At 42.8% G+C, this 22459-nt stretch overlaps 1 protein-coding gene across 6 annotated transcripts in view; it reads right to left on the reverse strand.

The window, feature by feature from the left end:
* The window catches only part of LOC140385401 (uncharacterized), a 649931-nt gene that overhangs the window by 352046 nt on the left and 275426 nt on the right, over positions 1-22459 (reverse strand). For all 6 annotated transcript variants that reach the window (XM_072467513.1, XM_072467511.1, XM_072467516.1 and 3 more), the window contains 2 exons: positions 11742-11909; positions 3738-3821 (listed from right to left, as the gene is read on the reverse strand). In XM_072467513.1, coding sequence (XP_072323614.1) covers positions 3738-3821; positions 11742-11909 — 252 coding nt within the window. The remainder of the gene's footprint in view (positions 1-3737; positions 3822-11741; positions 11910-22459) is intronic.

Genomic DNA, 22459 nt, shown 5'->3' on the forward strand with positions numbered 1-22459 from the left:
CCAATCCATTCGTGCTGGGTGAGAGGGCGCATTGCGAACATGGCGGATTTAATTCGCCATCGCGAAGGCAGCAGACTCCTCACTAGTAAATGAGGCCCCGTTGTCCGTAACAAGCACTCCCGGTAATCCGTAGGTGGAGAAAGAGGTGCGCAGCCACTCAACGGATACAAGGTAGTTGATGGACACTATTTGTGGACCTCCAGCCACTTTGAGTGCGCATCCACCAAAATATCGAACATAGAGCTTAAAAACGGGCTAGCGAAATACGCATGAACGTGGGCCCAGGGACATCCAGGCCACTTCCATGAGTGTAAAGGCGCCGCTGCCGGAGGCTTCTGATGGACCTCACACACAGGACAGCCCTGGTTCACCAGCTCAATGTCCACATCGATGGCAGACAACCAGACGTAACTCCTGACCAGCATTTTAATTTTGGAATTGTCTGGATGAGCAGCATGAAGGTCTTTCAGAATGGTTGGCCTGACACAGGCACGACGACTCTCATGCCCACAGTCTGTTCCGACATCTTGGTCAAAAAAGGCTTCAATTCCACCGGAAACTGTCGCTGTGGTCCACCGGATAAAGCCAAATGTCGCACCTTTGCTAACACCGGCCGGATCATATTATGACCAGTCGGTGATGCACTAGCCGTTATGGGCAAGGTGTCCATGAAGTTGAGGACAGTTACGATTTTGGCGGCCGTGGGTGGATCCACCAAGATTACAGGCAAGGGAAGCCAACTTAATGTGTCGGTATTCGTAATCAATGTGCCTGGACGATGTTTGAATATGTATTGGTACGCAGCCAGAGGCGGACCGTCCAATCAGGCTTCATCACCGGAACCACCGGTGCCGCCCAGTCGGCACAACTGGCCGTATGATACAAGGTTTTCTATTCACTGGAGCTTAGCTTCAATCTTGCCCACAATCGCCTCGGGGACTGGTTGGGCACGAAAGAAATGAGGCTGGGCCTGCGGATTTACTTGAATTTCTGCTACAGTCCCTTTTCTTTCCCCACGGCCGGGCCCGAAAACGTCGGGAAGCTTCTGCAACACCACATATAAACCGCCTGTTTCTACCTTGAGGATACATTGCAGGTCGAGCTGCAAATGGTGCGGCCAGTCCTGGCTCAGCAGATTGGGACCATTGCCCTGCATCACAATGAAAGGAGGACTCAGACATTGATGTTCATAAACCACCTGAGCGAGTGTGGAGCCCACAATTGACAAATGCTCCATGGTATACGTAGCGAGGCGGGCGGCTGAATCGACCAACAACAATCTACTCACTCCGTGTCAGATCCAGTTGAACGCATGGTGCAGCACCACTGAGTCAGCAGCACCCATATCTAATTCTATCTGAATTAAGTGACCATTAACTCATACGGGGATGTGAATAGGGACCATTCGTGAGCATTTCGGACTCATCTCCAGCTTCTTTAGGGTCGTCCAAATGAAAGGCCCGCGATGGGGCCGATGTCAACCTTGTCCCGAGCGGTCAGGGCGCTGTATCTCATGCTGCCTGCGGCTTCAGCAACTCTGACGTCTACACTTCTCATAGTGGGCGGAGTTGGCCCCTCCCAAATCCAGAGAGAGCATGCGCTGCGGCTTAGATCCTCGAGACTCCAGGCCAACTGCATCGCAGCAGTCCATTCTGGTCACAGAAAGGTGGCGAGCGGTCGCCGTTGAGTGACATTAACCTCTGTTCCTTGGAGGTCCTGGACACCCCGAGCAGCACTTTCCTGTGAAAGCGAAATCTGCAAAGCCTGCTGGAACATTAGGGAAACTTCACCTAGAAGCCTTTTTTGTATGTCGAGATTGTTAATACTGCAAACCAACTGGTTACTGAGCATATCCGCCAACATAGTCCCATATTCACAATACTCTGTGATTTTCCGCAACCGGGAAACATACTCAGCAACTGACTCTCCTTTTGACCTTTCCACCATATTAAATCCGTACCGTTGCACTATCACAGACGGTGTTGGGTGAAAATGATTCCCCACCAGCGCGATGAGCTGGTCGAATGCTACCGTATCCAGTGCTGCTGGAAACGTGAGGCACCTAATTATGGCAAATGCGTGCACACTGCAGGCCGTTAACAAAATAACATTCTGCCGCTCATTTTCGTTATGTTGTTGGCATGGACAAAGTATCGCAAACATTCCGCATACTGATTCCATGACTCAATAGTAGGGTCAAAAGCATCCAACCAACCAAACAAAGGCATAGTGAAGACTCCACGCCGCACCTCAGGCCCAGGCAAAGCAAAGTCACAGAGAGATGGCGTAGGTGAGATGGCAGAATATCAGCAGTTCCAGTTTATCTTCATTCACAGTTTAATAAAGGTGAAGGGAGTCAGACGAGTAACAATAAGAAGATATTTATTTATAATACCTACTATTTACTAAGGGGCCGGGTTAGACTTCACCAGGTCCTCTCTCTCTGTCAGTCAGTTCCTATCTGGCTAACCTTATATACACATAGGAATAGCCCCATATTTAGCGGAGAAGCTCATACTCCTCGAGTCACACAGGGAAAACAATCATCCCAGCCCCATGTATTCCATGCAGATTATTACACCCACTAAATCAGGTGAGAGATCAAAGTAACAGCAATGTGGCCCCAAAAAACTTTGGAGCCCCTAATATAACAATTTAAAGTACCAGACAATTATTGTTGTATGACACCCTAACTTGAGCATTAAAAACACTTCAAGAAGCCAACAGTTGGAGCTTTTTAATTGAGACACTTATACATTTATTTCCTTTTGTGCTGACAACAGTGGTTATTCGACTGACAAAAGCATTGCGGTATACTTCTAGGATAATGGCTGAATTCAGATATAGAGTGAGGATTGAGGAATACCTCAGAACATTTTGCCATAAGGACAGGATTTAGTGGAGAAGGTGTGGTACCTTCTTTTTGGGTAGGTAACAGCCTAATTAATTGAGAGAGGAAGTTAAATGATTGAAGAACAAAAGAAATCAAAGCATAAAGATGATTCTTTGTGTCATGTGAGAGTACCTTTAAGAAATGGGTGTTTATAAATGGGTATGTATATAAATATCTGTATGAGGGTACCTTTAAGAAATGGGTGTTTACTACTGCAGTGATGTCAGAGAGTGGGTAGAGCTGGGCAGTATATCAGCTTTTTACTTTCATTTTAGGCTGTTTGCTGCAGGGTGTGTTTTAGTTTTGTTTTCAGTGTGGGAGCTGAAGCCAGACAGAGCAGCTGTACTGGTGATTTCTCTGCCATGAAAAGACTATCTCTTGATCATTTGGTGAATTCAGAATTATAAATGTTTTCAATACTGACTTTAACCTGATGTGCTTCTGTTAAAAGGTGTTTCTTTTGTAAGTCTTCTGGATGTTAAAAGGACAGCGTAAGCATTACTTAGTGTTGTATTCTTTGGGGGTTGTATTTGAATTAATGGTTGCTAAGATGTTCACTGTATGTTTTAAAAAGGTTAACTTGAGTTCATAGAATAAACATTGTCTTGCTTTAAAATATACTTTTCCATTTCTGCTGTCCCACACCTGTAAAGTGAGCCGTGTGCTCCCCATACCGCAATCTAGTAAAAGTTGTGGGTCAGGTGAACTCCATGATACACTTTGGGGTTCTCTAAACCCTGGCCCATAACATTTGTTTCAACAAGCATAACTTAGAATATGTTAAGATAATGCCATTTAACAGAAGTTATCTTGATGGCGAAACGAAAGACAAAAGGATACATACTTCTTCCTGTGAACCTGTATATTTCTCCTGTGAAATCTTCAAGTCAGTCTTCAATTTTAGAATAATCTGATCTCTGTTTATAACCTAAGTGTCCAAACAAAACAATGTGGATATGAATAACATAAATTCTGTAACTAAATAATTCCATCTACTATTATAAAATGTGGATTTACATAGCATTTACTATATGGCTGGGCACGAGAATTCAATGTAGAGATTCAGTCACATTAAAAATAAATGCCGCTTACAGCGTTAGGTTTATAAAAATGTGCCAATACAAATATAAATCCATAAAATATGCTGTCTTATAACATCCAAATTTAGTGCCATATTTAGAAAAAGCTGGAAAGGATCCTATCAAGAACATGGATTATAAAATTTTTAATTAATTCCAATTCTTGTGTCTTTCAATTCTGCAGTGGCGAAGACCGTAATATCCTACATTGTTTAGCTATTCAAAGTACAAATATTACTGATTGTTTTTCAGCGCATTGGGATGCAAGTTAAACAAAACTGTATCATAATTATTTGAGGAAACATGCATACAGTATAAAACAAATATGTATAGCTAATGCAATTTTAAGTTTGAAAAATGATCAATTAAAACAGAAGAAAAAAATGTCGCAAACGTTTGTATCATTGATCAGAACATTTGTGTTGCAGTACCACAGCGCTGAGCTGTATGGAGGACAGTATAAATTCAATGGCCCTGACCTCTTGGTCTGTGGCAATGCTGGGCGCATTGTATCTGCCCACAAAGTTTTCTGCGGCCCGACTATATTGTGCATTTTCAGTTGGGAAACTGCAGCAGAAATAGGCAAACGCAAAATCTCTCCAAGTCAAGTCCATCGAATGCAGAAGATGGAAAAAGATAGAGAACACGTCCCCTTTTTACAACAGTATTTAGGAAGGCTTTGGGTGCCAAGTCTTTTAATGAGTGAGTTAGTTAATGGGTGAATGAGGGGGTGAGGATCTGTGGGAGTGAGTGGGTAAATGAGTGAGTGAGTATGGATGGATGAGTGGGTGAGAGAGCGAGTGCAGGAGTGGGTGAACGGGTGGGTGACTAGATGAGTGTGCGCGTGAGTAAGTAGGTGTGTGAGCAGGTGTGCGAGCGGGTGTGTGAGAGGGTCTGCGAGTAGTTGGGCGAGCGGGTAAGTGTGCGTGGGTGAGTGAGTGAGAGAGTGAATGAGTGAGTGGGAGTGAAAGAGTGATCGTGAGTGAGTGAGTGAGTGAGTGAATGAGTCAGTGAGTGAGTGTTATGGGCGAGGCATTTTCACAACCCCAAAATGTATCATGGTGTTCAACCAACCTCTCCCTTTAATGGATTTGTTGCTTTTCCTAGCACACGGTTTTTTCCCTAGGTGTGGGATTACAATTATGGACACGTGGGTTTTTAAACACAAAACACTGTTTATTCCATGAACTCAAATTAACATCTTAAATAAACATTGGATCACATAACACCTCTTACTTCAAAGATAACTCAGAAAATATTGCAACAGTAAATAACTCCTGAAACTGTTCCTTCAAACTTCCAAGAGACTTAGCACCTTTAAACAGAATCACATCAGGTTAAAGGCTTTACTATTATGAGTTTAAATCACCCAAATGATCCAGAGATAGTCTTTCATGGCAGAGATCCAGTTCACTGCAAACACAGACACTGCCAAGCTCTTTTTCTCCAAACTGCAGCTCTCTGGAAACACACAGACACACACAAGCTGCTTTTTAAAACTGCAGTTCTCTGGAAACACTGAGACACACACAAGCTCTTTTTCAAACTGCAAAACTAAACTGCAAAATGGCTGATCAAAAGCCCAGCTCCACCCACTCGCTGATATCACTGTTTTCTTAAAGGTACATTGCTTAAACATCCATGTCTCAAAGGTATTCTCACATGACACCTCCCAAGAAAAAAAAACCCATCAACTTCAAGATGGTTTCATTTTTCACTTTTGCACCATCCACTAAGAAATGTACACAGTAAATAAACCTTAACGTTTTTTAAAAAAACACATGCAAACAGGTATAATAATTTAGTCCATTGTTCTTTCTTCTTCTTCCTCCAACTAAAATCCTTCTCAATTGACAGTCTCTTTGAACAAAGTTTCTGCACGATCCATCCATTCCTCTACTCCTCGGCATTTCTCTTTAGAATCAGATACTTTAGTTCAATCTGGCCACAGAGTCCCTTGCAATTCTCCAATACAGGAGCATTGGTGATCACAGCTTTCAGGCAGTCAAATGCCTGTTGAAAGTCCGCTGTCCATTGAAATTTTTTAGGATTCTTGAGCAAGTCCATCAGTGGAGTAATCACGCCTCAAAACCTTTGCACGAAGGTTCGATCAAATTCATTCATGTTAAGAAATCGCATTATTTCCCTTCGTCTTGAGGGTATCGGAAGCTCCGCAGGGAAAGTGATTCGGGCTTCTCCAAATTCATTTTCGGCTAGGTTCATCACTAAACCCGCCTCCTGAAGTTGATCGAAGAATTCCATACGATGCTTTAAATGTTCTTTCCATGTCTGGAAGTTGGAAATAAAAGCAGATTGTCCCACTTTCTCCATGCAATTCTTCAACGGTGGGATAGGATAAGAGTCCGTTCTTGTAACTGCATTCACCTTTCGATAGTCCACCCACAATCATTGGGTACTGTCTGGTTTAGGTACCATCACTATGGGTGAGCTCCATTGGCTGCAACCCACTTCAATTTTGCCATTTTTAGGCATACTTTCAATCTCTTTGTTAACCTGTGCCAATTTTAAAGGATTAAGTCTATATGGATGTTCTTTGATAGGAACAGCATTCCCCACATCTGCATCATGTATAGCAATTTTAATACTTCCCAATTTATCTCTACAAACTTGCCCATATGATATCAATAACTCTTTCAGGTCAGTTTGTTTTTCCTCTGGAAGGTAACTTAACAATGCATCCCAATTTTTAAGAACATCCTCATTTTCCAATTTAATTTGAGGTATGTCAAATTCACAGTCATCTGGATTTGGTTCGTCACTTTGAGTTAGAATCATTAATAACCTCCTTTTTCTCTCCTTCCCTTTCAAAGTACCTTTTAAGCATATACACATGACACAGTCGGTGAGTCTTCCTTCTATCTGGTGATTTTACCACATAATTCACCTCACTTAATTTCCTTTCAATCTGATACGGTCCACAAAACCTAGCTTTTAGAGGCTCCCCTACCACTGGTAACAACACTAAAACTTTATCCCCACTGGCAAAACTACGAACTTCGGATTTCTTGTCCGCTACCCGTTTCATCACATTTTGTACAACTTTCAAATGTTGTCTAGCCAATTCACCTGCTCTATTTAATCGTTCCCTAAAATTTGACACGCAATCCAATCGTGTAATTTCCGATTTCTCACCCACCAATTTTTCCTTAATCAATTTAAGTGGCCCTCTTACCTCATGACCAAAAATTAGTTCAAAAGGACTAAATTTGGTAGACTCATTAGGTGTATCCCTAATTGCAAACAATACGAATGGGATTCCTTTATCCCAATCCTCTGGATAATCTTGACAATACGCCCTCAACATTGTCTTTAATGTCTGATGCCACCTTTCTAATGCTCCCTGCAATTCTGGATTCTTGATTTAAATTGTTTTATTCCTAAGCTATCCATAACTTCTTTGAATAACTTTGAAGTAAAATTTGTTCCTTGATCCGATTGAATTTCTGTGGGTAGTCCATATCTAGTAAAGAATTTAAGTAACTCCTCCACTATCCTTTTAGCTGTAATATTATGTACTGGAATGGCCTCTGGAAACCTAGTAGACACATCCATTACAGTCAAAAGATATTGATTCCCACTTTTTGTTTTCGGAAGCGGTCCCACACAATCAATTAGGACCCTTGTAAAAGGTTCCTCAAATACTGGAATGGGTATTAAGGGCGCTGGTTTTATCACTGCTTGAGGTTTCCCTATCACTTGACATGTGTGATATGATTGACAACATTTAACTACATCTTTATGTAGTCCAGGCCAATAAAAATGTTTCTGGATTTTAGCTTGAGTTTTCCTTATTCCCAAATGACCTCCCGCTGGTACCTCATGTGCATCTCGCAACACCTCCTTTCTATACCCTACCGGCAATACTACTTGATGAACTTCTGCCCACTTTTCATCCGCCTGCATATGTACAGGTCTCCATTTTCTCATCAAGACATCATTTTTACGGTAATAACACTCTGGTATACTCTCAGATTCCTCTTCCGTATATGCTTTCTGACATATCCGTTTTATTTCTACATCTTTCTGTTGTAACTCAGCCAATTTTCCTGAACTAAAAATATCCGCCTCATCCTCCACCTGTTCTTGTTCTTTTTCAACCATCTGATCAAAAATCGTTTCTGATAATTGCACTTCAACTTCATCTTCACTCTTTGATTTCTCCTCTTGTCTTAACCTGTGATTTTGCGACCTTGTTACTACACAATCCGGAAAAATCCCAGGATATTCGTCCTTTAACACTTCAGTTGACTGATTTCAATTGGCTTATCAACCACAGTAGGCATCACTCCCACCTGCGATCCAGCCACATCATTACCCAAGATAAACTGTATTCCTGGACAAGATAGCTTATCTATTACTCCTACTACCACTTCACCACTCTTCACTGGACTTTCCAACCTTACCTTATATAATGGAACGCTACTCCTCTCACCCTGAATTCCACATATTGACTGGCCCCTGTATCTCTTAAAATTGTGACTTCTTTACCTGCTCCTCCTGATACACATGAGTAAACTTTACCCACACAAGTAAATTCTTTAAAGACATCTGGCACCTTCTTAACAATTACTTCTTGAACAGGCTGTACAATCGTTTGCACCTCCTTCGCTTCCCTTGGGCTTTCCTTTACCACTCTAACAAACCCCACTGTCTTATCCTGTTTTCCCACATCAGCCTTCCCAGTGCTTCCCAGGGTCCCAGGTTCGAGTGGACAGCACGGTAGCACAAGTGGATAGCACTGTGGCTTCATGGCGCCAGGGTCCCAGGTTCGATTCGCCACTGGGTCACTGTCTGTGCGGAGTCTGCACGTTCTCCCCGTGTCTGCGTGGGTTTCCTCCGGGTGCTCCGGTTTCCTCCCACAGTCCAAAGACATGCAGGTTAGGAGGTTAGGTGGATTGGCCATGGTAAATTGCCCTTAGTGACAAAAAAAAAAGGTTAGGAGGGGTTATTGGGTTACGGGGATAGGGTGGAAGTGAGGGCTTAAGTGAGTCGGTACAGACTCGATGGGCCGAATGGCCTCCTTCTGCACTGTATGTACTATGTTCTATGTTCAACCACCAACACTGTGACTTCACATGGCCTAGTTTATGACAGTGAAAACATCTGAAACTTTTCATTTCTTTTCTACCCTCCTGGATTTCTTTTTTAATCTGAGGTACACTCTCTTTATTGTCTCCCATCAGATCACCTTTACCTTTACCACTTAAGTATTTCTCATGTCCCCAGTTTCTATCCCTCACCGGCTGAAACGTATGTCGGAAACCAATCTTTGATTTATGAACTAATTCATAATCATCTGCCATTTCCGCTGCTAATCTCACAGTTTTAACCCTCTGTTCTTCCACATGAGTTCTCACTACATCAGGAATTGAATTTTTAAACTCCTCCAAAAGTATAATTACTCTGAGAGCTTCATACGTTTGGTCTATTTTCAAGCCCTTATCCACCTATCAAAATTACTCTGTTTGAGCCTTTCAAACTCCATGTATGTTTGACCAAATTCTTTCCTTCAATTTCTAAACCTTTGTCTATAAGCTTCAGGCACCAGCTCATATGCACTTAATATGGATTTCTTCACGTCCTCATGCGTTCCAGATACCTCCTCCAGTCGTGATGCAAACACTTCACTAGCTCTACCTACCAGCTTTGTTTGAATCAGTAACACCTACATGTCATGTGGCCATTTCATTTGTTTAGCTACCTTCTCAAATGAAATGAAAAAGGCTTCCACTTTATTCTCGTCAAACCTTGGCATGCTTGGACATATTTAAATAGATTCCCATCAAGCCTTCGACTATGACGCTCTTTCTCACTATCCTAATCACTATCATCCAACTGTACGTTTCCCTTTACCTCTGCCAATTTTAACTGATTGTCATGTTTTATGGCCATTTTCTAAAGTTCAAACTCACTCTCTTTATCTTTTTCCCTGATCTGTATCTCCCTTTCTTTTTCTTTTTGTTCTGCTAGGGCTATTCTTTCTTTTCTCCTTTCTTCTCTCTCCTTTTCTTTTTCCTCTCTCTCTCTTTCTCTTTCTTTTTCCTCTCTCTCTCTTTCTTTTTCCTTTCTCTCACTCTCGTATTCCAGCCGATTTAATTCTTTCTGATGTTCCATTTGTTTAATTTGCAACTGAATTTTTGCCATTTCCAATGAGTTAAACTCTATCTCAGGCAACTTTAAATGCTTAACCACCGCCATAATTACCTAATCTTTTCGCATTTTGTCAGGTAATGTTAACTGCAATGTTCTTGCCAAATCTAACAGTCTACATTTTGTTTCTGTCCGTAAAGTACTACACGTGACATTCTCCACCCCAAAAACTTCTGAGCCTCTGAAAGAGCCATTGTTCACATCACTCTCCCCACTTAAACTAAAATAAGACACCGGAAAAGCAACAATCCTTCACTGTCTTTAAGTTTACAAAAGCCAATCCAATAGATAGACTTTGATCCCCCTCGAGCCCCCAATTGTTATGGGTGAGGCGTTTTCAGAACCCCAAAATCTATTATGGAGTTCAACCAACTTCTCCCTTTAATGGATTTGTTGCTTTTCCTAGCACACGGCTTTTTCCCTAGGTGTGGGATTACAATTATGGACATGTGGGTTTTTAAACACAAAACACTGGTTATTCCATGAACTCAACTTAACATCTTAAATAAACATTGGATCTCTTAACACCTCTTACTTCAAAGATAACTCAGAAAATATTGCAACAGTAAATAACTCCTGAAACTGTTCCTTCAAACTTCCAAGAGACTTAGCACCTTTAAACAGAATCACATCAGGTTAAAGGCTTTATTATTATGAGTTTAAATCACCCAAATGATCCAGAGATAGTCTTTCATGGCAGAGATCCAGCTCACTGCAAACACAGACACTGCCAAGTCCTTTTCCTCCAAACTGCAGCTCTCTGGAAACACACAGACACACACAAGCTCTTTTTCAAACTGCAAAACTAAACTGCAAAATGGCTGATCTAAAGCCCAGCTCCACCCACTCTCTGACATCACTGTTTTCTTGAAGGTACATTGCTTAAACATCCATGTCTTAAATGTACTCTCACATGACAGTGAGTGAGTGAGTGAATGAGTCAGTGAGTGAGTCAGTGTAGTATGGTTGGCGAGTAATCGGGTTGGATCAGGGAAGTAGTCTGGTCGGCTGGGGTCAGGAGGCTGATAAGGGGTTATGGCCTCAGGATATAGGGTATGCCATTTAGGACTGAGATTAGGAGATGTTTCTGCACACAGAGGGTGGTAAACCTGTGGAATTCTCGACCACAGAAGGCTGTGGAGGTCAAATAACTGCATGTATTAAAGAAGAAAATAGATTTCTGGACTTTAAAGCTGTCAAGGGGTAAGGGGGAAAAGCGGGAATATGTCATTGTGATAGATGATCAGCCATGGTCACATTAAATGTTGGAGCAGGCTCAGTGGGCTGAATGGCCTACTCCTCCTCCTATTTTCTATGTTTCTAGGAATGAGAATGAGTCAATGAGAGCTTCAGCAGTGTCTGCCAATCAAAGAAACAATAGATATGTTGTAATGCTGGCAATATAACTTACAATGAATACTCATCACCTTGCCTTTATTTGGTTAGCAGTGTCTTAAAATCCTTTACATTTTAATAATGGGAAGGCTATTTTAACTTAATATTAATTTTATGGTTGGTAAATCACTATCCAAATATTAACAAAAATATGCAACGGGTGACTGCAACAATTTATGCTTGTATTGACATTTCCAAAATACCTCTTGTTGAGCAGTTCTGTGTTTCTCAGTAATTACTGCCATCTCTAGTTCTATTTCATGCTTCTCCGTGCTGAGTTTGCTGACATCCTGGGAACGCTGTGTTATTTGGTCTGTCAACTTCATAGCTTCTTCTTTTAGCTTCTGTATAAGCTTTTCTCTGTGGAGCAACTGAGATCAGAACAGAAAGCTGCAGCCATTATTTCAAATCATATTCATCATGTCCTTGAATTCTAACACCTAATACAATTACCTCTGTGAATATATTTGTGTACGCAACTCAGAGTTACAGTCATTTGTAATACATTATTCACAGCAGATGTAGCTGTTGTCTCTCAAATAAAGTTTCCCACATATCAATATTCCGAGTTCACAGTCAGGATATAAAGCTTTTGTAGCTCTCTGCAAGATTCTGATGACACATTAAAACTACATTGCATCATCCTGTCATATGAACGTTCAATCTTATAGTTCAATATATAATGACATTACGTCATCTCTTTTCAATTATTCTTAACGTTTAATACACAACAGGACCATTTCCTGTCTCCAAGTCTAAGTCAGTTCAGAATGGTTAAGAAATTCTTTCTGAAAGGTTAACTGCAAATAGCACTCATATCTCCAGTGACATATTATTGACAGCACCAATTACAGACTCAGATGGGTGCAGGGAGTACATTAGTTCTGTGAGGATAAAATTGAGTGAAGCAAACTTGCATTAATTTGAGATAGTTAAAGGGAGGTCTCACAAAAGGTTGAAAAACATTCTGAAAGCTTTAGAAGGGCATCAAAACCCATTATTTTGGTATTCATTTTGGTCGGACAAATTTGAATGCGGATTACAGGGTTAACGGCAGGGTTCTGAAGAATGTGGAGGAGCAGAGAGATCTCGGAGTTCATGTTCATAGATCTCTGAAAGTTGCCACCCAAGTGGATAGAGCCGTGAAGAAAGCCTATCGTGTGTTAGCATTTATTAACAGGGGAATTGAGTTTAAGAGCCGTGGGGTTATGCTGCAACTGTACAAGACCTTGGTTAGACCACATTTGGAGTATTGTGTGCAGTTCTGGTCACCTCATTATAGGAAGGATATGGAAGCATTGGAAAGGGTGCAAAGGAGATTTACCAGGATGCTGCCTGGATTGGAGGGTAGGTCTTATGAGGAAAGGTTGAAGCAGCTCGGACTTTTCTCATTGGAGCGCAGGAGGATGAAAGGTGACTTAATTGAGGTGTATAAGATGATGAGAGGGAAGTGGACGTTCAACAACTTTTTCCTCGGGTGGATGTAGCTGCTACAAGGGGGCATAACTATAAGGTTTATGGTGGAAGATATAGGAGGGATGTCAGAGGTAGGTTCTTTACTCAGAGAGTGGTTGGGGCGTGGAATGCACTCCCAGCTATGGTAGTGGAGTCAGACACTTTAGGAACTTTCAAGCGGTTATTCGATAGGCATATGGAGTGCACTACAATGATTGGGAGTAGGTTGATTTGATCTTAGTTTCAGACTAGTTTGGCACAACATTGTGGGCCGAAGGGCCTGTACCTTGCTGTACAGTTCTATGTTTTATGTTTTATTAGCAATGAGACTCCAGGTCGATCCCCCACGGGGTCCCCCACCCCCACCCGACCATTGGATAAGCAGTTGCAGTGCCCCTGGGCCGTATGCCGGGAATGGAAATGGCTACTCACCTCATCAGATCCCCTCAGCAGCCACTCCACATTTTAAAAAAGGAGTATTAAACTGCGCCCGCGTGACTTCTCGCTGGGGAGCTGGTTAGTTCCCGGGAGGCCATTAGATTGGACTTCCACCTCGCGGATGATGTGGAGATTAGTCTTAATGATTTTCTTGCCATGTTTGGGTAGGATCCGGAACTCGTCACAGGGAACGGGCCGATTAAATAGTGAACAGATTCGCAGCCAGCGCTATTTAACCGGCACGACTAGATCTGCGCCGGGTGCAACTGTTATGTGCCAGCATTTAGAAAACCCCAAAGTGAGTTCACCTGACCCACAACTTTGAATAGATTGTGGTTATGGGGAGCACACATGCCCACTCTGTAGGTGTGGTGCAACAGAAATCTACAGTACTTTTAAATTAAAACACTGTTTATTTATGAAACCAGTTAACACTTTATAAACCCACAGTAAACATCTTAACAACTATCAACACCAATAAATCCCCCAAAGAATACAGTACTCTCTAAGTAACTCTTAATCTTTCCTTGCAACATCCAGAAAACAAAAATAACCCTTTTTACAGAAAGACATCAGGTTTAACTTCACTACTGAGAACAGTTACCACTTTGAAATCACCAAATGAACATTCTTTAAGCTTGCAAAGATTCATACACATCTTGCTGTGACTGCAGCTTCTCCAAATCTAAAACGAAACCAAACACACTCTGTCGCTGCGAACCCAAAATGAAAGTAAAAGCAGACAGACACCCCAGCTCCACCAACACTCTGACATCACTGCAGCTATCTAATAAACACCCATTCTTAAAGGTACACCCACTACAGCTATTCGCTAAACACCCATTTCTTAAAGGTGCTCTCACATGACACAACGTGGTTAGATCGTGCCCCTTAAGTCAAATGACCAAAAGCTTGGTCGGAGAGTTAGATTTTAACAAGTGTCTTGAAGAAGGAAAGTGAGGTAAAGAAATGGAGAGATATAGAGAGGGAATTTCAGTGCTTGGACCAATGGTGGAAAAATTATGATTGGGAATGCAAAGGAGGACAGAATTAGAGGAGTACAGATATCTCAGGGGTTGTAGGGTTGGAAGACATCACAGAGGTAAGGAGGTATGAGGCCAAGAAGTAATTTTAAATTCAAGGCATTGCTTGACTGGCTGCCAATGAGCACAGGGTGATAGAGGAATGGAACTTGCTGCGAATTAAGACACAGGCAGCAGAATTTTGAATGACTTCATGTTTATGGAGGATAAAACGTGTCAGACCAGTGTCTTGGAATAGTCGAGTCAAGAAGTAATAAAGGCATGGTGAGGGTTTCAGTAGCAGATGAGCTAAGACAAGGGTTAAGTAAAGTGACGTTATGGACATGAAAGTAGGCGGCCTTTGAGATGGCACAAATATGAGGTCAGAAACTCAACCCAGGGTCAAATGTGACATCAAGGTTCCAAACAGACTGGCTTAATCTTAGACTGTTGCCAAGGAGAGGGATGGAGTCAGTAGTCAAGAATGGAGTTCGGAGTAGAAACCAAAAAGGATGGCTTCAGTCTTCCCAATGTTTAATGGGGGGGGGGGGGGGGGGGGGGGGGGGGGGCGGGGGGGGGGGGGCGCGTCTGCTCATCCAGTACTGGATGTTAGATAAGCAGTCTGATAATGTGGCAACCGTAGAGGAGTCGAGACAGGTGCTGATAAAGTAGAACTGGGCCTTGCCAGCGTACATGTGAAAACTAATGGCATGCCCTTGGATGATGTCGCCAAGGGACACCATGTAGATGAGAAACAGGAGGGGATCAAGGATAGATCCTTGGGAGACACCAGAGGGAATGGTGTGGGAACAGAAAGAGCAGCCATTCAAAGTGAGTACAGATATCTCAGGGGTTGTAGGGTTGGAAGACATCACAGAGGTAAGGAGGGATGAGGCCAAGAAGCAATTTTTAATTCAAGGCATTGCTTGACAGGCTGCCAATGAGCTACCATTAGGTAGATGAGAATGGAACAAGGTGAGAGCAGTTCTCAGCTGGATAAGAGTGGAGAGGCATTTGAGGAGAACGGTATGGTCAACCATGTCAAGAAGGACGAGGAGGGAAAGTTTCCCTTTGAAATATTCACACAGGGTGCCATTTGTAACTTTGATAAGAGCTGTTCACTACTGTGGAAGACATACAAGTTTGATTGGAGGGAGTCAAACATGTAGTCCCGGGAAAGATGGGTTTGGGAGACAACAACACACACAAGAACCTTGGAGAGAAAAGGGAGTTTAGCGAAATGATGGCAGTTGCAAGGACAGAGGGATCAAGTGTTTCTTTTAGGAAGGTAGATGAAGACACGAGGTTTAAAGACTAGAGGGACAACACCTGAAGTTTAAATGTCAGCTAGCATTGGAGGCAAGAGGGGAAGTTAAATGATCAGCAGTTTATTGAAAGAGATGGATCTCCTGGGCAAGATTAGCTCAGAGAGGGAATGAGGGGGATAGGGAGAAAAAGAAAAGTTTGTGAGTTCAGGGCTAGGGTAAAAAGGATCAAAGGAAGTTTAGCCAGGTGGCCCATGGAAGAGAGATCACTAATCAGATTGTCTCAATCTTATTGGGCTCCTTCACTTATAGGTGAAGATCAGGTTGCAGGAGGCAGGGGTGAGGGATTTTAAAAGATGGCCTGGAGTCAAGAAAATAAACTGGGAGTTATCTTTGAATTCCAGGATGATCAAAGAATAGTGAACAGTTTTAGCAGGTGCATGGAGGACTGGATGGTGTTTTAAGTGGTCAAGCCACATATGGTGGTAGATTGCTAAGCCATTCACGTCTGCGGCCCTTGGTCTTTAACAGGCAGAGATGAAGGCTGTACGAGAGCAAACAACCAAGGTGAGAGCGAGTAATAGTTTTATCTGAGATGGCCTTCTTTGTGAGTAAACCATGGGAGTAGTAAGACCATATCAGATGGAGGTGATGCTTTATTGACTGCATAGCAAAGAGTTCTACACCATTCCATGGTACTATTCCCATAAGTCAGCTCAATCGCTTGCTGGAAATGGAGGATATAGTCATGCTTTGGCCATTAGTTTCACTGTCAAGAAGTGCACTGAATCTCACTTCAGAAATGGTTTTGTATCATTGCATCAAGATCCACAGTGAGCCCCTGGACAATGTGGATCATTTCCCATACCTCGGGAGCCTCCTCTCGGCGCGAACAGACATCGACGATGAAATCCAGCATCGACTCCAATGCACCAGTGCAGTCTTCGGACGCCTGAGGAACAATCGACTCCAATGCACCAGCGCAGTCTTCAGACACCTGAGGAACAATCGACTCCAATGCACCAGTGCAGTCTTCGGACGCCTGAGGAACAATCGACTCCAATGCACCAGTGCTGTCTTTGGACGCCTGAGGAACAATCGACTCCAATGCACCAGTGCAGTCTTCGGACGCCTGAGGAACAGAGTGTTCGAAAACTGAAACTTCAAATCCAGAACCAAGCTCATTGTCTACAGAGCAGCCATGGTCCCCATCCTCCTGTATGCATCAGAAACATTGCCAATGTGCAGCAGAAACCTCAAATCCCTGGAGCTATCACCAACGTTGCTGGATTTCCTTGAGGGTGATAGGTTTCTTCAGAAGCAAAGATCCTGCAAATCCATTGGCAGAATAGGCATACCAACGTGAAGGTCCTCTCCCAGGCCAATATCCCCAGTATTCAGGCACTGGTCACATTTGATAGGCTGTGATCAGTGGGCCACATTGCCCGACACAAGACTCCGAGCTTCGCAGTGGCAAACAATCACTAGGAGGACAGAGGAAACGCTGCAAGGACACTCTGAAAACCTCCCTAAATAAACACAATATCCCCATCTATATGTGGGAATAACTTGCCTCAGTATACACAAACTGGAGAAAAAGCATCTGCAAAGGCATCAATCACCTTGAGCGTCGTAGAATGGAGTACGCAGACGTCAAGCGAAAACAGCGGAAGGAGCGCGCAGAATCCAGAGCGACCCACCCACCTCATCAAACACCACCTGCCAAACCTGTGAGAGTCTACAGATCCAGGATTGGATTATTCAGCCATCGCAGAACCCATCTTCCCGGAGTAGAAGTGCCCAAGGTAGCACAAGTCAGGATTGCGATGGAACATTCTTCACCAGCCTGAACGAGGGCAGCTCCACAGACTCTCTGGAAAATCACGGAGCTTGTGTTTACTTCCCTCAACTTATCTCTGGCAAGAACGAATGAGGCGTAGTTGTCTTTCTTTGTATGGAGAATCTTTGTGCCCTCCCTTGCATAGCAGTATAACACGAACTGATGGTTGTTGTTTATTTCTCCAGTAACAGCCTGAAAGAAGCCTGGTACCAATTTAAGAGCCCTGGTCAGCCTGGCATTCATGGGCAATGTGGTCTTTTTGCTGCTTTGGCGTTGCAGTTCTAGCTGCAGCAGTTGGCCGATTTCAGACACAACCTTCATTGTGCTGAGCAGACAAGTATGCATGGTCCTTGCTAATGTTTAGGTAAGATAATGGCCAAGATATGTTGGATGACAGGGTTTCCCATCCTGCCAACTGAAGAGTCGGTAAGGAACACATCCTGCTGACTCTGCCTGACCCACAGCTATTTCACACTCAAATGAGTGTCAATTGACTGCAGGGAGGACTTCTTCCCCTCACTTGGGAGGATGACTGTCCAAGCAGAGAGCTGTTTTCCACTCAGGTTGGCTGGCAGCTCTCTAGTCCTTGAAGTGACAAAAGCTGCAATGGACAGAAGAGGACCAATATCTGCAAATTAAGGAGGCCTCAATTGGGGCATGGTATGAAACCTCGTCCGCCCCAGCAGAAAGTTGCTCAGAGATCGGGGTGAGCGGGAACCCAGCAGAAAACCTATTCAACCTATTTCACATTTAGAGGGATAAAGGGCTGTGGACGACGTAAACAAGAAACAGGATGTAGATGAGGAAGAGAAGGTGGCCAGTACAGACCACTAGGAAACTCCAGACAAAATGGAGCTAGGGTAGGAAAATAAATCATTGTTCAAGATGTTATGGATACAGCCAGATAGGTAAGAGTGGAACAAACAGAGGCAATCCCACTTAACTGGAAAAACAGTGAACAAGGATGGTATGGTTGATCATATCAAAGGCTGAAGAGGGGTCAATGAGGTATGATCACAATAACAGCTTGTATTTATATAGTGCCATTAATGTAGGGAAATGGCCTAAGGCACTTCTCAAAAGTGTAAGAAGGCTAAAATTGGCACCAAATCAAAGAAGGAGACATTAGGGTGAACAAGTGGAAAGTGCAAAAAGCCAAAGAGTAGGAGGTACACTAAATTCTCAGAGGGTTGTACGGCAGGAGGAGGTTACAGGGGCAAGTAGCAGCGAGACCACTGAGGAATTTGAAGATGAGACTATGAGTTTTAACATTAAGGCAGTGCACCTGATGTGAATTCCATTCAATTAGCATAGGGGTGGTGGTTGGATGGGATTTGGTGGAGTTACGATATGGGCAGCAGGATTTTGAATGAATTCAAGTTTATGGAAAATGAGTGATCATCCAGAAGGGCAAATGATCACATAAGGTGACAATTATTAAAGTGTATGGGAAGAGAACATTTCAGTACTGCAAGTGTTTAAAAATCCTGATTGGAGAGATTCAATTACTGAATTGTGGGAAAGATGGGCATGGATTTATGAGAGGAAGGGGAGGTTGGAAATGAAACAACAGGAGATATCAGAGTGTTTTCCTGAGGTGGAGGTTGTAATGATAGTTGTTTTCAAAGTGAGAACACAGTACTTGAGGAAAGAGAACCATTTACAATGTCAGAGAGCATGAGAGCGAAAGTTGGGTGGTGAGTAAGTTTGGGGGGGCAGCGTTCTTGTGGACAAAATGCTTGTAGAATTCCAGAGGAGACACGGGGAGAAACTGATGGATGGCATGTAATCAAGGCTAAAGCAAAGTCTGCAGGGGAGAATGGGGAAATTACAATAATTTATTTGCCAGAAAATGTTGCTTAAGCAGTTTACAAATTGTTCTAATGTTGTATTTAATGCTTGCTTGCCAGGAGTATTAAAGCATGTAGAAAGAGAACAAAGAGTGGGATTAGGCTCGGTAGCTCACATGCCGAATTAAATCAGGAAGGACTTGATGGACCAAAGCCTGTCACAAGAGCTGCATGTTCTACGATTCTAAATACACAGCATAACATCCCCACATTATTCTAACTTTATTTAGTTTCAAAAATAAATTCCAATTCATTGATTGTTTACAAAGAATAAGTGGAAAGCACAAAAATTAAGAATTTGTTTCCTTATACAATGAGCCTTCTAGAGTAATCTTCTCCTGTGACTGTGACTTCAGGAGCAGAATCGTGTTGTGTTATGTAATGAATCAAGTAAAGTTGTCAAAGTTCAGACCCTGTGATGAAGTGTGTATACCTGTCAACTGTTTTACATCTCAATTAATAAGCAATCGTATTTGTTTGACAAGGTGGAAGGACCTTCCATGGCATCAGATAGTAATATGCCAGTATGTGAAAATAAAACCTTGTAATGTGTCAGTGAGTGTTCCTGTTTCTGTGACATTGGCATGAATATTAAAATGAGCTGAACTCTCTCTCAAGGCATGTCTATTTATGATTAGACATTTTCAGACAAGCTGCTGTTCTTGTGAAGCCACAAGGGATAAAAGCTACAGCTACCAGTAAAGGTAGATTATGCACCATTTCATATGGTGTTCTCCAAACTTCAAATAGAGTTACCATCTAAACAGCACTGTAAAGTCAGCATACAATTGGAACATTTCTTCAAGGCACTATCTTTTGAGTGCACTTTTGCCCAAAATCATACCAGAAGTGGAGTGTAGAATACTTTATGTTTATTGTTTAATCCAAAAAAAGAGGGCTAAAGGTGAGAAAAAAAAAAATTATTCATTCATGATATTCCTCACGCTGTGGGTATTTGTAAAACAGTAACGTTGAAATTATTTGCTTGTCCCGTACCATCCTCCCCGAACAGGCGCCAGAATGTGGCGACTAGGGGCTTTTCACAGTAACTTCATTTGAAGCCTACTTGTGACAATAAGCGATTTTCATTTCATTTTTCATTTTGTTTCATTAACCAGCACATGGCTGTCTATTAAAATAATCGGGGGCATAACCTTTCAGTACTTGAACTTAAACAGCAAAAGAGCCGTCAGAGAAGAGGTGTAAGTATTAAAAAATGTAATGGACCTTATAATAATGGTCATGAGATAGTAATATTCAGAAGGAGGAACGAACAACAGACCCTTCACTAAAGGACAGCGGCAAAGCATAATTCAAGACTTTGATAAGTTGAACGTTCCAACAAGCTGAACCGTCTCAAAATAAATTAAACGCCTAGGTAAAGACTAATACGCAAGATAAGGGTGCATAGAGCTGGAGGTAATATATTAGCATAGATAGAGGTTAAAAGCAGAAAGAAAGAAAGGATAAATGGGACATTTTAAGTTGGCAGATTTGAATTCGTAAAGTTTGGTCAGGATCAGCGCTGAAGCCTTAGCTACTAAATCTATACTAATGAGTTAGACAAAGAGACCAAGGATAATGTATCTAAGTTTGCTAATGCTACAAAGATGGGTAGGAATGTAAGCTGTGAGGAGACCACAAAGGAACAATGAAAAGATATGGACAGGTTTAGATTTTCTTTTATTATTTCATGGTATGAGGGCATTGCTGGCAAGACCAGCATTTGTTGCTCATCCCTAATTAGCCCTGAAACGGTGGTGGTAACCTGGCTTCTGAAACTTGCAGCTCATCTGGTGCAGGTATAGCTACAGTGCTGTTAGGAATCATGTTTAAAAATGTTGACCGAGTGACAGTGAAAGAACAATGATCATTATTAATTTACGAGATGTGAGTGTCACGAGGTAGGCCAGCATTTATTGCCCATCCCTAGTTGCCATTCAGAAGGTGATGGTGAGTTGCCTTCTTGAACCGCTGCAGTCCTTCAGTTGTAGGTACACCCACTGTGCTGTTGGGGAGGGAGTTCCAGGATGTTGCCCCATGAAGAAACAACAATATATTTCCAAGTCAGGGTGCTGAGTGACTTGGAGTGGAATTTCCAGGTGGTGAGGTTCCCAGGTATCTGCTGCTCTTGTCCTTCTAGATGGTAGTGGTTGTGGGTTTGGAAGGTGCTGTCTAAGGAACCTTGGTGAGTTACTGCAGTGCATCTTGCAGATGGTCCACACAGCTGCCATTGTTCGTCGGTGGTGGAGGGTTTGAATGTTTGTGAAAGGGGGAGCAATTAAGGGGGCTGTTTTGTCCTGGATGGTGTCTCATTCAGGCAAGTGGAGAGTATTCCATTACATTCCTGATGTGTACCTTGTAGATGGTGGGCAGGCTTTGGGAGGCCATGAGATGAGTTATTCGCCGTAGGATTCCTAGCCTGTGACCTGCCCTTGTAGCCGCAGACCAGTCCAGTTCAGTTTCTGATCAATGGTAACCCCCAAGATATTGATTGTGGGGGATTTAGCAATGGTACTTAGGTACATAGATACATAGAAGATAGGAGCAGGAGGCGGCCTTTTGGCCCTTCGAGCCTGCTCCGCCATTCATCATGTAACCTAATCCTGCTTTCTCTCCATAGCCTTTGATCCCATTCTCCTCAAGTGCTATATCCAACTGCCTCTTTAATATATTCAAAGTTTTATCATCAACTACGTCCTGTGGTGATGAATTCCACAGGCTCACCACTCTTTGTGTGAAGAAATGTCTCCTTATCTCGGTCCGAAATGGTTTACCCTGAATCCTCAGGCTGTGACCCCTGGTTCTGGACACACCCATTATTGGTAACATCTTCCCTGCATCTACCCTGTCTAGTCCTGTTAGAATTTTATAAGTCTCTATGAGATCCCCCCTCATTCTTCCAGCGAGAACAATCCCAACCTAGTCAATCTCTCCTCATATGACAGTCCCGCCATCCCTGGAATCAGTCTGGTAAACCTTCGCTGCACTCCCTCGAGAACAAGAACATCCTTCCTCAGAGAAGAAGACCAAAACTGCACACAATACTCC

Source organism: Scyliorhinus torazame, chromosome 11 (genome assembly GCF_047496885.1).
Source record: "Scyliorhinus torazame isolate Kashiwa2021f chromosome 11, sScyTor2.1, whole genome shotgun sequence".
Classification (NCBI taxonomy): Eukaryota; Metazoa; Chordata; class Chondrichthyes; order Carcharhiniformes; family Scyliorhinidae; genus Scyliorhinus; species Scyliorhinus torazame.